The sequence below is a fragment of the Parasteatoda tepidariorum genome, chromosome 6, assembly GCF_043381705.1.
Source record: "Parasteatoda tepidariorum isolate YZ-2023 chromosome 6, CAS_Ptep_4.0, whole genome shotgun sequence".
Lineage (NCBI taxonomy): Eukaryota > Metazoa > Arthropoda > Arachnida > Araneae > Theridiidae > Parasteatoda > Parasteatoda tepidariorum.
Window position 1 is genome coordinate 83,353,787 of NC_092209.1, and position 16,994 is coordinate 83,370,780.

The 16,994-nt window shown below is 30.5% G+C and overlaps 1 protein-coding gene across 1 annotated transcript in view; it reads right to left on the reverse strand.

Annotated features, from left to right (window-relative positions):
* The window catches only part of LOC122271004 (pancreatic triacylglycerol lipase-like), a 28,163-nt gene extending 20,229 nt beyond the window's left edge, over positions 1–7,934 (reverse strand). The window contains exon 1 of the mRNA XM_071181868.1: positions 7,641–7,934. Within this exon, the coding sequence (XP_071037969.1) occupies positions 7,641–7,934 (294 nt within the window). The remainder of the gene's footprint in view (positions 1–7,640) is intronic.
* Positions 7,935–16,994: the final 9,060 nt, after the last annotated feature.

A 16,994-nucleotide genomic window follows, 5' to 3' on the forward strand; every position in this document is an offset into this window, starting at 1 on the left:
ATTTTTCTTTATAATATATATATATATATATATATATATATATATTCATCTTAATCAATGACCTTGCCAATTTCAATTTTGACAAAGATTCTTAATGTATGCATTATGGTCAGTGAAATGACAGTGAAGTTTTTAAAAAAACCATATTTTCTTCCTGATTACAGGATACAGAATGCAATATTTTAATTTTTGGAAAAAGTTTTAATTCCGGAAAATTTTTATTTAAATCTGAACGCGAAAAAATGATAAGGAAGATTTAAGATAGTTGGAAAATTGTATATTTATCGTTTATGTTTGTTACGAAAAAGCTACTATTGGTAATATTTTTGTGTATTTTACATTAAAAAAAATATATCTGCCTTATTGGTATTTCTTTATGTAGCATATAACAAAAGATTTACTAGACAAGGTTAGATAAAATACAATAGGTATAATTTTTTGATTACTTCTATGTTTTTAACTTCAAATCAAAACTTTGAACTAATCAAAAATCTAATTTTTTTAATTTTTTTTTCGTACCGAAATATTATATCTTAAATATTCCCTTCATTTTTTTTCAATAACCATAAGTTTAAACTAATTATGATTGCGATTATTTTTTTAGTAATACTACAAAAGCATGTAGAAATCAGTTTTAGACATACAAGACACTCATAAAGTACGAAATCATTTCTAACATACAACTATAAACAACCATAATAAAGTATAAATTAAGGGAATGGAGCCTTAAAATGATAAGCTACATTTTCAAATCATTGAATAAAATGTTTTTGAGAGCGTTTGATAAACCCTGTTTCTGAGTATTGTGCTGCCATCTACAGGCAGTTATGGAGACTTGCGAGGTAACTAATTAAAAAAAAAAACACTAAGGAACAGTTAGATGCTTTTATTTATTCTTTTATAACCGTCGTAGAACAGCTGGCTCAATTTCTGTGTTTACGACCACTAATATTTAAGTACGTAGCCTTGTAATTTTGAATTCAATCCAGTAGACAAAGGAAGTCTTGGATCAAGTGTAGGGAGATATTTTGTCTTCGTGGAGGACTTTTTGGGGGAACTATAACCCGCATTTGCGTTACATGGAGAGGAAGATCACGAGAACCTCTCACGGTTAGCCTGACAGAAAGGGGACTCTTACCCATGATCCGTCTGCTACTGAGGATATTCTATGTCAGCACTGTGGTCCCAGATGTGGAATGCATATCGAGCCATCTCTGGGATCGGAACTCGGGTCACCTCATTGGAAGGCAACGTGAGCTCTATCCCCTAAGCCATCACGACTCACAGTTAGATGTTTGAAAAAATGTCACCTTCGGAATGTGTGTGACATATTACTATATTGTCTCAGACCCCTCAATTTTAATCTTTTTATAAACAAACAACATAATTTTTGTACGATTTAAGAATTTTGAATGCATTTTTTAATAATTATTTATGTTATTTAAAGAATTTTATCTTTATTCTTTTTAACAGAAATGTTTTATTAAAATTCCGAGATGTATTTAATCACTATATTTCCTCAAGCCTTTCAATTCGGGCAACAGATAAGATTGATAATAATAGAACACGTACTACGATAATAAACAATAACATTAAATATGATAAAATGCTTTAATAAATCGGAAACCAAGAACTACTTATGCTTCTACCGTTTTAAAACATAAACATGGGTGAAAGTGTTTTTAAAATGAACATTTAAATACCGCATACTGTATTATGATTTGATATTTTTTCGTAAATAATAATCCAATCGTAATGCGTTTAAACAAAACGTGACTAACTCATCTGAAGCCAAACAATTTACCATAATTAATTCGAAAATAATGGAACGTTTTTCTATGCGGGGGTAGATTATCACCACCTAGCAACTTAAGTAAAGAATCGTGTTCCGGCCTTTGACCTTTCGAAAGAGGAAGTTGTTTAAATACGGAATTAAATATTTAGTTAAAACACATTTCTGGTTAATATATTCAATTCTTAAACAAATAAAGAAAAGAAAGTTTTTCGAGTCTGAAATTAAAGTCAATCACGTGGATTACCTAAATATGTAAAAAACCGCGTATTAAGGTTAAAATTATAAATTATGGAGGAATTAAATTTACTTTAAGCGATTTTCAAGAATAGCTCAGCCTGACCTCTAGAAAAATGCAGTTTGTTTAATCTGAAGTTAGTGAGTCTTTAACTGCTAATTGTTAGATTCGTAATGTTCTACTCCATCTTCTACGTCATTAAAATTTTCATCGAATAATCGGACAGTATTCATATTAATTTTAAGTAAATTATATGAACTGAAATACTCTGAATAACTTTTTTATCTAATTCTAGGATTCAATTTAAATGGTCAAAAGACCAAACCTTAACTATGATAATTAATCAATGAGGAAGATATTTAAAGTTACGAAATAAGACATGAAAACGTACTTTCTAGGGAAAAACACGTATTTTTTTTCCTCCTGCAAACTTGGGATTCTTGACCCTCATAGTAGGGGTGGGGTTAACCGCAATCTAGAAAATATGGTCCCCATACAGAAATAGGGGAACGGGTCAAAATTTTGAACCCATTCATGTTAAATTCATGTTTTACGGATTTCGTTAAATCTCGTTTACTTTTTAGGAAAATGGGAAAATTTTGTACGAAATTATAAAATTCGCTTATTCAAGAATAACTTCATGTAAAAAAAATTAATAGATATTTTCTAATATTATTATTTGTATATATAATTATATAGTATTAATATATTATATGTATTATTATATATTATATTATTTATTATAAATTACATTTATTAATATTATTATTAAAATTATCATTGATAATATCTTTTTTTAATTATTTAATAATAGTGGAAAAAATTTCCAATAGTAATTAATACAAGTTTTTACATCATTTTAAATCATACAATTTTAAATGACAAAATAAAAAATTTGAATGAAATCGAGCGAACAGTTTTCGAGAAATCAAATTTTTAACTTTACGATTAATTGAATAAAACAGAAAAGGTTTGACTGATTTCGTTAACAACTTTGCTCGAAGTTAATTAATTTTGTAAGTAAAACAACTTAATTGGTGTATCCAATTGACTTTTTTTTTAAGTAATTCCCCAGACAAAACAGAGGGATTGTATCATCTCTAGTGCTAAACAATATCTCGGTTTTTAATATCACGATGCATCGTCAGAAAATATCAATAATTTTCGATATATCACGATATTTTATTCAAAACTAATTTACGTATTTTTATATTGAATAAAGCTTTTTTGTTCAAATAAAGAAAAAAAAATTCTTCCATAACACTTTTAATGAACATAATTTTAAAAATAACCGAGTAATTATAAAAATAAAACCATACATAAACTGAGAGATATAAAAATCATGGCTTTTGTGTTCATATATAAATAAAGCCACACAATTACACATTACACTACAAAATCTCAACACAAATCGTATTTTCATGGCTTTTGTGTTCATATATTAATAAAACCCCCACATTACTGGCCATACTTCACAATTACACACCACACTACAAAATCTCACTTTCTAAGGAAAAAAAACTTACAACAGTTATTTGTCAAAGCCATTTATCATTTCTGATTTATTGTACAAAATCCCCTGACATTGCGTTGTCATAAATCGTTTCCTTCATTTTAAAATGTTACTTTTAACTTGCATTTAGTGCTAAATATAGAAATATTCAAAAGAAATCGCGCTTTAAAAAAAAAGAGAGAATATTTTTGTTTCTAAACACAGTAATATCGCCTATTTTACAGAATCTATCGCACACAGCCAAACCTATAACCTTTATTAGCCTGACATATTTTACTTAATAGGTTGTTTCTGGTATCATATTCTCAGCTTAGAGTAGTCCCGCAGTGAACTGATCGATCGTTAAGACACGGTTCCCAACAGATCACCGAAGTCAAGCATCATTGGCTGCGGTCAGTGTACGGGTGGGTGACCACTTGGAATAGTCTGCGTAGGGATCTAAGGTGTGCGGTATGGGTCCTCGTTAAACTGTTCTACCGTAAAGTACTCGACTTCGCGTGCAGATCGTTAGGTTACCGAAACAGGGGTGCCATTCCCTCTACAGAGGATCAAAATTGTGATGGCATGTCTTCGGATCGTCCTCAAGGATGTTTCCCAGACCGTCGCCAATAGCTCACTGTGCAGCTCTAGTGCGACGTTAATGAACTACAACAACAACAACTTAGCTTAGAGTAGTCGTTCTTCCTTTGAATTGAAACCGTCGTCTACAGTCCATTGGCGTGTAACTCTAGTACGACGTTAATCCAAACTAGTAACATTGCAAAAGTATCAATACTTTCTTTATTATTACTACTTCTTTTNTAGTAGTCCGATGTGACGAAGTTAACTGCGCAGTTGACGAAAAATAAGAAAGATGTCATTACGTTCAGGGTACTAAGCTGCGCAGTGGTTGAAAATACGAAATATGTCATTACGTTTGAACTACTAAAGGATATTTATGGTAACCCGTGCAGAGGCCTACTCTTTTCTAGGAGGTGTTGGTGCAGGTCGTCAGGCTACCGAAGCGGGGGTGTAATTCCCTCTGCAGAGGATCAAAATTGTGAGAGCATGTCTTCACGTAAATGAACTACAACAACAACTTAGCTTAGAGTAGTCATTTTTCTTTTAAATTGAAACCGTCGTCTACAGTCCATTGGTGCGTAACTCTAGTACGACATTAATCAAAATTAGTAACATTGCAAAAGTATCAATGCTTTCTTTATTATTGCTACTTCTCTTCGAAAGTATCGGCACGTATTTCTATTCGATAGCATTGACTGATACTTCTGTACAATAATGTATAACAATTAAACATTTTATTTAATATAATAATACGAGTACAATAGTATAAATATATTCTGATAAGATATATTTCAATAGCATTTATTACTTCAGCTTCCTGCAATTTATGGACCTTGTTAAACCTGCAGTCCTCAAGGTAAATTAAGCAATTCGTAAATTAGGCGAGTTGACTTCGACCTGCGAATACTCTGATAAACTCAAAACTATATTCTAAAACCAAACTACAGCTTTTAAAAAATTTTCTTTTTAAAATCCGAACCATAATAAATTAGATTTAATTTCTGTGGGATATGCTTTTCCTATTACACTCGTCAACAGCATTTTCTGTTATAATTAAACTAAAGTAAACTTAATTTACTAAAAAAAAAAAGTAAAGCTTGCTAAAGCAAAATATAGATTAAACTATGTAACGCTCGAAGCTGTAACATAAATCGAAATTTAGTACGGAGACCGCTTAATGTCTAGTAGTTTGATACTTTGTTTTGATACTTTTTTTTAATACTTATTGGATAATAAGCATTGGTACTTTTTCCTGTACTATGTTGATAACCAAACTAAACCAAGCTTATTGGAATTATTTTTACAACGGTTTTCAAACAATTTTGAAGGAGCATATCTTACATTAACAAAGCAAACAGTTTAGATGCCGGAGCAAACTTTTCGTCCCTGATCAATTGGAGGATAAATCATTTAGAAAGATTAATTTTTTAAAAGAATTGGAAAGATAATTTATTTTTTTTTTCCTTTTCGTGTGCGGGACATGCGAAAATGGAAACTATTCTAAATCAAAAATTGCATTATTTCCAAAGAAATAATCGCAATTTTTTTTTCTTCAAAGTTAAGAATATTTATGTTATCGTAATCTAAACCCTTATAATTAGTTCTAAAAACAATATATTAAAAATCTTCATAAAATATTTCGCTTAAGCCAAATATTTACGCTTGAAAAAATTTAATTTCGCGGTAAAATTAAATTTTTGCAACATTTGTTTAAAATTTAATTTTGTTTTTTAATTCAATTACAATGAAAGAATTTAGGAGCTTATTTCAAAGAAAAAAATAATAAATTAAAATATTAATGTTCTTGGTCATCGATTAGATTCCCACTTATGGCAAGAGGTCTTATGGCCGTATCCACCTTGGCCCTCTCTCTACCTGAACATAGCCCTGAAAATAATGGCCTAAAGCTATGGCAAAAAACTTTTAAAAAAAGCGACCAAATTCAATTTAACCACGACAGTTTCATGAAATACTTTTTTAATTCTTTTTAATTGATTCTTAATGCCGTAACACATTTCTAAATACAAATTTCGAATTGAAACAAACAGTCGGAAGTGTAATATAAAACTAAAGAAATCTAATCATTTATTGTGATAAAAATGAAAACAAATTTTATCTTTTAATCACACGTTTCGTTTCCCCCTTAGTAATTTTATACTAGATGTTAATGAATATTTTTCATATAACAGGTAGTATCAAATTAATTGTATTTTTATTGTATTTAAATTAGCCCTTCCTTTATATTCCCGGGGAAGTAATATAGATAAATGAGCTACTTCTCCTACAATGGGCTCAAAATAATTAATTTCAAAAAAATGTAGAGCAAGATACGTTTGTAAATTTGTTGTAAGTAATATTAAATTTAGATTTTTCTTAAGTAGAAAACAATTATAAAGAAAATCAGAATTTGTTTTAAAAATAGGTGGCACCTTTGCAATCGTAAATTTAGTAATTAAAACATTTGATTTAATGTTTAGAATTTTTTTTCTGTTTATCTATATGCACTCTTTTTTCTTAAAAAAAATCGAAAGAATTCCAGGAATGATGCATTATTTTAATTTTAAAAAAAATATTTGAGTGACAGTTTCGAGTTTTAATAGTTCTGTCAGTTCCCGCCAAAACTGTTGCTAAACTTTGCGGGAACCTAGACAAAGTTTTTTAAGAAGACCCTTTAAATATTCTCCTTCGCAGTGCCCCTAGAATGATGAATGCAGGGGTCTGTCCAGACATTTTGTGAAAGGTCTGTTTTTCGTGAAATTGTGAAAAAATTACTCACATTCTTTCAATCAGGGACCGCTTTTTTGAATTTGTGCAAATAGGGTCCGTTTATTGCAAAACACTTTTTCAATGAGTTTTTAAATTGTAAGTAGATACAAGATTATGCTCGGCACTGTAAAATTATAATAAAAAAATTAAATTTTCAGAAATAAACAGCAATTGCTGCTTCTAAATTAGAGATGCAACACATAAATATTTGGTATTTAGCCTATACAGCTGAACGCAGAATATTCATTTCGGACGAATAANAAGTGCAAAATTAAAATATTTACATGAAAATACGTTTCTAATTGTTTCAGTAAACACATAATTTTATTTTGAGAATAGTTTTAATGTATTTTTTTTAAGTTTAAATTAAATTAGTTTTATTATATTTTGCTTAAATATCTATGTAAAACAACTTTTATAATTCCATCGTAAAAGTCGTATAGAATTGAAAGAATATGTTAAAAAAATACTCTTTATTTTCATAATTACATTTTTTTTTAAATTTATAAAAAGTTAAATGATATTTAAAATAGTTTTATATTTCACCTATTGATTTAAAAATATATTTGAAGGAACTGCATTTTTTTGTATCAAACTGTTATCTTTATTTTTCTAAGGGAAGCATGCGTGAAGCCTAATTTTTTTAACAGGGAATAAAATGACGTTCTTTTAAAGTTTGGTAAATTAGAATCATCGTCCACAGCTTTGAGAACTTTGTTTATTGTCGGAATTTCGTTACGACGGAAAAAATCATGAACTTTTCTTCTTACAGATTTTTTGTCTAAATCGTCAATGTCATCCAAAAAAGTTTTACAAGTTTTAGTCTTCTTCGGTGAATGTAATATATTATCCCTTTTATATTCTTTAATAATTCTGAAAACAGAAGCTATGCTAACTCCCGATTGAGACACCGCATGGTCAGCCACATTAATGATTGGAACATCTGGTTTTGAATGCACTTCAGTTTTATAAATGTTCAATATTATTTCCTTCTCAGCTTTACTTATGTAAGATTTCTTTTGCCGTTTTTTAGGAGGACTTAAATCTATCACTTTATTTTCCATATTGCTCATGAAACACCTGCAATAAGACACCACGGCAAAACAAACAACCCTCTAAGAAATAAGAGTTTTTGCTTGACTGATAGGCGCTATTAGTCATTAATCCGGAGCCAAGCTGACAACGGTATTCCGCCAAATAGCACGCCGCTGTGTTTACTTTCACTATCAGTTCTCGTTGAACAGACTATAGAATGATGAATGCTTCAATTAAACTTCAAAGTTCACCTATTTATTGAAAAAGTTTTTTTTTTCAAATTTTATTCCTCGAAACGTACAAATTAACATTTATTCTATTTTGTTTCACTTTTTACTTTATAGTTTAATTTTTATTACAAACGCAACATTAGTAGCTCTTGGAAATGAGACATTTTGTGTTGAAAGGACCTACATAAATAATTATCTGAAAAGTTTACATACATCATATTTTTCTGAATCTATAAATTCGATTTATAGTGACAGAGAAAACAAAATTCATGCGTTTTTCATGAATATATGTTTTGTTTAAAGATTACTCATGTATTGTTGTGTTAAAATGAAGAAGAAGGTTGTAGTTGTTATGGCAATCCTCGTTAAGCCTGATCTCATCATTTTCCTTACATCACCCAGTTCATCACTTTGAAGACTGGCAATTGATGGAAACCGATATTTTAATCAGCTGAATTTATTGCGCCTTCTTACCTTAAGAAACAGCAACGCATTTTCCCATATAGCGTCAATTGAAGAAATGAAGCAATCTTTTAGCACTTTTTTAAGGCTGTGAACTGCTCTTATCTGAAGAAAATGCAACACATTTTCCCTCTAGCATCAATTGAAGATACGAAGCAATCTTTTAATTAAGGCTAGGGTCTGTTCCAAGGCTCGAAAAAACTCAAAAATTTTACCCGCCGCCGAGGACGGCTTGTCCAATAATNTAGCACTTTTTTAAGGCTGTGGACTGCTCTTATTTATCTGAAGAAAATGCAACACATTTTCCCTCTAGCATCAATTGAAGATACGAAGCAATCTTTTAGCATTTTTTTAAGGCTGTGGACTGCTCTTATTTATCAGAAGAAAATGCAACACATTTTCCCTCTAGCATCAATTGAAGATACGAAGCAATCTTTTAGCTCTTAATTAAGGCTATGGTCTGTTCCAAGGCACGAAAAAACTCAAAAATTTTACCCGTCCCCGAGGACGTCTTGTCCAATAATGTACCCGTCCTCCTTTGAAACTAACCCGTAGCTTCTAAATAAATAAATATATAATTTTCTCTTATTTATTACAAACATTTATATAAATTGCACAATGAATTGGTAGTTACTAGGATTACATTATACAGTTATAAAAGAAATACTAGGTTACTAATAGTAACCTAGTATTTCTTTTATGAAATAATTTAAATGACAAGGGTCAAGTTATCTGGAATGTCATATTGTCCGAAGGTACTGCGTTTTTTAAATGAATCAAATATGACGTTTGCCAGTTCCACAATCAAGCCAATGATTTACAGAGGTTTCTGCACAGAAATCTGAAAGGGGTTTTCCATTTAGGTAGGTGTTCAAAATTGCGTTTAAAGCTTCTTGTTTAAGACCAGTACGTAATGTATTTTTTTGTAAGTTCATTGCTGAAAATTTCCGCTGCAGTACTCCCAGACAGAGTAAACATCAATTCCACCATGTGCAGTATGTTGCTGTATTCCTAGATTAGAGGGCCATTTTAGAAATGAGGCGCTGGACACTTGTAAGATAACAAAAACTGAAAATGTATCACGAACATGGCCGTCCAAGCGGACGTCGAATTCGTGAAATTCGTTGTCCGCGGGGAATTTTTGACCGCCGAGGACAGGCGGACGGGCGGTTTTTTGAGCCCTGGTCTGTTTTTATCTAAAGCGTGGTGTTAATTCAGTATTCAATTTTTATCTAATGATAAGCAGAATTTATCGTCACAAGAAATTTTTTCCTCAACAAAAATTTCTACCACTTTTCAACCAATTGACGAATGAAGCGATAATCAGTGTCTCATAGCTACATACAAAATTTATATTGTTATTTAATAACCAAATACATTTTCTCTTCTTTTGAAATTTCTATCACTTTCCGAGAAGCCAGAGTGCTCAAATTTCAACTGAATCTCTTGGTCTTATGCTTATGCAAATTACAATTATTTTCTAACTAACATAATTTAACTAAGAGACACTAAATTGAAAAGAATAAATTAAGTTCGAAATTTTTAAAAAATACATTATAAGCTATAATCATTTTATTTACTTCTATCGAAATTGATGTGATTTATCTTTATCATTTTAGATTTGCTCAAAATATAATTTTTAGAAAACATGACTTTCAATTCTTTTTTTATTTTATTTAATTATTTCTCGTTTAAAATCGTACATCTAGAAAAAAAATGTATCAACGATCATACAGTGTTCAATTTAAACAAAAAAAATAACTTTTACTTTCATATTTAACATACAATAAATTTTACAGAAATAAACTTCAATCAAAAAAATAAATAGTACAGGTAAAATTACGTTTCTTTTTTACATTATATCTGGTTTCTGTTTAAACATTCACAATGGAATTAAAGGTTTTGCTTAAAATTTCAGAGGAATATTCCTTTTGTTTTTACAGCAGTTGACTTCCCAGCAATACATCTAATCTCTAAAGCATTGTTCAACAACTAGTTCCTCGTACTTTTTGTTATTCAAACATGGGTGTTGGACATGAAAGTCTTCCGCGTAAAAAGAATCAAGGGCTGGAACGTGTCTCGGGTTTTTAACAATGAAAGAGTAATTTGTATTTAATACGACGATGCCTACATAGATGTGAAGCATTTAAATTTGGTTTGCACACGATATTTTGTTTTAAATTGCAAAAGATTTTATAAAATAATTTTAACTTTATTGTATTATTTCTAAGCCGATAATTTTTCTTTTTAAATTATTCGATGATGCACATCATATGAGGAGAAACATTTAAACTTGGTTTGCAAACGATATTTTTTTTTATTTTAAATTTCAAAAGACTTTGTAAAATCGTTTTCATTTTATTATGTTATATTTAATTTTGACTAATTTTTTCCGAAGTAGCATTCAAAAATTTACAATATACTTATGTTCGACTAGAGTAAACTTAAGTGCAGCACTGATAAATTTTCAAATACATAAAATACTCATTATTTGAAGAAAGGTAAAATCATTCTTTTAAGCGTTAAGTTTTTTATGATGATATAGAGAAGCTTAAAGTCTTAAAACATGTTCAGGTATTTTTCCCTTGTTGTTGTCTTATGCAACTTGTTAATAATAACAAGACTTTAAGTCAGAGAGGTGAGCTTCTTTTAGTTTTTCCCTTTAAGGAACCATTTAAATATTATGGAAGCATCTAATGGGGGGTGGGGGTTTGTGATTTATTTAATTTTGCTGACAAGCGAGACGGAGGAATTAGTACGTAAGACATTAAAATCCCATTATTTTCATAATTTTTTTGGAAATTCAAAAAAAGTAAAACAAAAAATTTTTTGAAGAAGGTAATAGTTTTATCCACAAAATGAAATACACAAAATATTCCTAAAGAACATTCTACTCAAAATTTTATAAATTGAATTAAAGCGTAAAATTTGCGCAAAATTAAATTTTTTTATTTTGATTTAATCTTGAAGGTAGTTTACTCCAATAAAAGTCCAAGTGGTAGCTAAAAATTATGGGAGGGGGGTATATTGACTTTCTTTAGAAAGCATGGAGGGAATGTGTGATTTGCTTATTTTTGAGGACAATTGGGATTCAAAAACTGGCAAAAGTGTGTTTATGTAATATTTGAACTGCTCCTAATTTCTAAAATAAATCTTTACAAATTATCGTTTGCTCCATTTTTTGCATTATTTAACTATATCATTTAACTACAAGATAAAATTATTTAACTATAAAAAGTTTATCAACAAGCATTGATTAACTTAATGAAAATTCTTTGATTTATTTTAATAAGTAACTGATTCTAGCTTACAGAGCCTCTTTTTTCTACCCCAGGCACATTCTAATATTTACTCATAATTTTCGCAAAGAGCCGGTGAAAGAGAAGTTCCCGGGTTCGAATCCCATCGATGGCTGGTCGATACGAATTCAACTTCGGGCTTGCACCGACCACAGTGCTGATGTAAAATATTTTCAGTGGTAGAAGTATCATGGGTTCGAGTCCTCTTGCAGTCCGGCTAACCGTCGGAGATTTTCGTGGTTTCCCCCTCCATGTAACGCAAATGCGGATTAATTCCATCAAAATGTCCTCCACGAAGGCAAATATCTTCCAATATTTGATACAGGAGTTCCCTTGTCTTCTAGAATGGATTCAAAATTACAAGGCTACGGAGTTGAATACTAAGAGTCGTAAACCAAAAAAAATTGAGCCGGCTGTTCAACGACGGTTATAAAGTAAAATAAAAAGCATAAGGAGTTGTAGTCAGTTCAGGTATATTATGTGTATTTTCCAGCTTTAATTATACGCGGTGGTTCAAAATTATTTGATAAAATGTAAAGGCAGGTAGAGAGGACCTAACTAAGCTTATTTCAGGAATGTGCGTGCGGCAGTACCGTGTTAAGCCGATAGAGAGCGCTGTTGCTTACATTGTTACTGTGCTATGTGGATGTTGCTTGCTGTCCAGCAGTTATTTTAAACTGTAATTGATTGTAACGTGATTGTAAATTGTTTATAAAGTTATATACTGTAATTATGATTGTAAACTATTATATATTGTTATTGTTTGACCGGAATATTTACTTACTTATGATTAAAGCTTCTTTACGTGCTACAGCCCTTAGACTGCATTTTCGGATCTACATTCTTATACACAATCAAACACTTTACAATTAGATTATAATCAATTATAGTTTACAATAGCTGCAAGCAATTATAGTTTACAACATATACAGGATTAACGGCGGCGCATGAATTTTTGTACATTAGTAAGCAACAGCGTTCTCTTATCGGCTCAAACCTTTACCCGATATTTCCGTATCTTCGCATTCATTCGTTTTTTCGCAATTTTTTTATTTTATTTTCTGGGTATTCAAGCGTTTAGTCTCCTCTCTTATTCTCAAAACATCACTAAACAATGAAAATAAAATATTTAAATAATTAAAATAATTAAACTAAATAAATAATTAGAGTAAATAAATAATTAGACTAAGTAAATAATTAGACTAAATAAATGAATTAGACTAAATAAGTTAGACTAATAAAATATTTTATATTTTATTTTATAACCGTCGTTGAACAGCCGACCCAATTTTTGGGTTTACGACTATTAATGTTCAACTACGTAGCCTTGTAATTTTGAACCCAACTCAGAAGACAAGGGAACTCCTGGATCAAGTATGGGGAGAAGCTTGCCTTCGTAGAAGACTTTTTGATGGCACTAATCCGCATTTGCATTACACTGAGAGGAAAACCTGCCATGGTTAGCTGACGGCAAGGGGACTTTTTTTTTTCTTTCCTCCAAGCCCTGAGCATGTACCTAGGTAATGAAAAACCCTTAACCATATAGCCCAGGACTTGGCCACTAGTCCAGCTCCACTCCAGCCTAGGAACGGGTCCAGTCAGCGGTATTAATTTTGAATATATTCTACTTAACGTGATATTTAGAAGAAGAAAAAAATTTTTAAACTGAAAGTGGGGAATTTAAGAAGAAATAAAACAAAGAGAAAAAAAATTATACATGTGAAATAGGAGATTATTAAAATTTTAATAAATAGCCCTTATCCGCTAAGAAGTTCATTACTGTTATTAATCTTTTGTTTAAAGTATTGTTTGTAATAAAAGTTTTCTGCCAAATTTCTAAATTTGTTGAGCTAGGTTAACGACTATGCCAGGAGACAGTGTGGGGACAACTAGTGAGATAATGTTCAGGCTAACCTTGTTGGCCGCAGGAGCAAAGATCAGTATTTGTTATATATGCAGGTAATGAAAGAAAGTTGGAAATGGTCAGTGACCCCTTCAAGGGGACTCTAATCCATGATCCGTCTACCACTGAGGATATTTCACATCAGCACTGTGGTCGGAATTCGTATCGACCAGCCACAGCCGAGATCGAACCCCAGTTCACCTCATTGAAAGGCGAACGCTCTATCCTCTGAGCCATCGGAGCTCTAATAATAAAATATTTTGACTAAAAACGGTTAAGGAGAAAATGTGAGTAAGCTCTCTTAAATGTTCTCGCGTGAGCTTCGAGGGCTTTTAGAGTCCGTGTTTCTGTGGGATAAGCAGAAAGGGGTAAAAGAAAAAAGAAAAATAAATAACTGCTATCTAGACAAGTGAAGTATTGTATATTAGTTGATTTTATTCTGAATTGAATTAGGCCAAGCAAGAGTCAATTGTTTTTTACTTGTACTGATGTTGTACATTTTTGACATTGCTATCTAGTAGCTATCTTGACAACTGAGGTATTGTTTCGTTTGTATTAGTTTGCGCTTAGTTTTTGAGACTAATTTCGAGTCCATAGTGATTTTATGAACAAAAAGTTAACGTACGTAGGTAAACAAGTTATTTGTCTTAAAATATTTGCGCATCTGAAACTACTGTATCTACAAATTAATTATTGTTTTCAGTGTTTGTTTGTTTTTTTGCACCGAATCCAATAAGACCTAATACAATACTATAAGCCTAATAGTTGAAGACTTGTATAGATTCGTTTTAATAAAATATACTATTTATAAATTATTCACATTTATTTATACTTTTTTAAAACTATTTACTTTATCAACTAGAGTTTGGCGTCGTTTGATTCAATGTCAAACAGAGCACGACAAGAAACAAAACCCCGTTTGCCCTTTTAGCTTTCAGGTAGTGGAGTAAAAAGTGTAAATATGCATAAGACAAAAATAGTATTTTTTTTTTATAAATAAGAAACCCCTGTAACATTTGAGCTGTTAATCTATTGACTCATATTTAGTTGTAGTCGTACGCCGTTAAGGCACTGTGGGTGCAATTGTTCTTGTTTTCAAGTGGCGCCATCTATGGTCAAGAATTCGACTTTGTCACACTCATACGTCACACCTGTTTACAGGGCGGACCCAATCCCCAATTCCAATCTTTCCACGGATCTTAATTTTGTCCTGAAACAGTTAACGCTCAATCTCCAATCTAGTACCCACAATGGTTTAATTTGCTATGGAAACATGGAGGACTTTGTGACCGGACCCATCACCATTTACAACATGGGGAGTCTTCGACCAGCGGCCAGATTAATCGTCCGTTCTCACAAACGTGAGTCCAGCGCGCTACCAACCAAGCTCTCCGCCCCTACTCGTGTTTAGACTCATTCGATTTTAAGAAAACAAAAGGCACAGGAAACAATTTTTCACTTGTCTAGATAGCAAGATTCTCCCCCTCCCATTTCACTCTCTATCTCTACCGTCAAAATATGAAGCACAAGATTGTGAATTTTACCACTTACTAAGGGAAGGGTACTTAACATATTGCCATGCGTTTTTTTTTGTGTCGCGTTAAAATCCTATTTTTACTCTTCGTCTCATTGAATTAATATAAATTCTCTTAAATGCAAAAGATCAACAATAAAACACTATTTTTATTAAAATAGTAATCATTTTTGTAGTTTTAATGTTTTGAATGAAAACCTATACAGTAAGGTTAATTCAAAATGAAAGAGGAAATAGCGATGTGAACATCAATGTGATTTACGAGTATATTTACAGAATAGAATGTAATAAAAGAAAACCTCTCAATCAGCTGAAGAGAGAACAAGGAAAAAAAACTTATTCAAAACATTTAATAAATGTCTCTTTTTCAGGAAATAACGAACATAAGAGAATGTGGTAATAGTATATTTAGAATTACACGAATATCTTTAATTCATATGAAAGAAATTTTTTTAAATAAGAAAACGAAAAAAATTTTCAGCAAAAAAATTTTTAAGGCATATTTTAAATGAAAGATAACATGTATAAAAAGACGGATACATTTACTGTATGGTGTTAAAAAATTTATTTTTCATACGCAATAAATTTTACTTAACTTATTAATTATTCAACTCAGGGTGAAAAATTACTTTGAGAACAGTGCCTCCCTTGTTTTTCTAGAAGAAATTTTATTCTCCTCAAATCACCCCTGGGAGAAGCGTACGGAAGAAAGTGGGAGTGTTTTCAATTATTATCTATAATAACATGAAAAAGCCTTTTGTCAAAAAATACCTAGTGCATTAATTTTTCCGAAAAAAGCCTTTTTCTTTAATCTATATTTACTGGACAGCAAAGAGAAAAAGCGAAACTAAAAAATAAAAATAAAGAACTAAAACAGAAACGAATTCATTCATTTTAACAAACAACTCCAAAAAAAAAAGTTGTCAAAATAATGGAGCCAATTGAAAAAAAATTCTGTCAAATAATACTGGGATTTGCTTTTAATTGAAAAACTATATATTAAAAATTATTCATATTCAAAATGTAAAAATTTAAAAATATCTATCTATTTATTATACGCCTTTTATTAAATGAAAACATGTTTGTTAGATTTTCTAACTTTTTCCGCGCAACAAACTTAGCAATTAAAAAAAGTTCTGTGCAGTGAAAATGGTTACAATTTTAAATTAAGAATATTTTTTTCACGAATTCAAAGGCTGATTGTGTAATTTAACAACAAATTAAAGTAAAAGTTTAAATAAAATCACATTCTACTAACAAAATAGTTAATAAACATAAATGTATAGTTATGTTACAAGCAATTTTAACTGCAATATTCAGATAAATGATATTTTTCATCAGTTCTTTTCATAACTTAAATTCTCCCCATTTTTAAAAAGCATTTATTTAAAAACGCAAAAGTAGATTCAAATATAAATTTTACTAGCTATAAAATTTATATTAATATAAAATTAAAAAATAGGTTATAAATATTAACAAATCCATTTATAAAATTTTAATTTTGCAATATCCGAACAATAACCTATATCAAAAATGTGAAAATTTAATTATTAATCCTTTAAATTGTAGTTTATATTTAGAATATATAAATTATAATTCTAATTCCCCAAACTCATTTATTTAAAAACGCAAAAGTAGATTCAAATATAAATATTACTAGC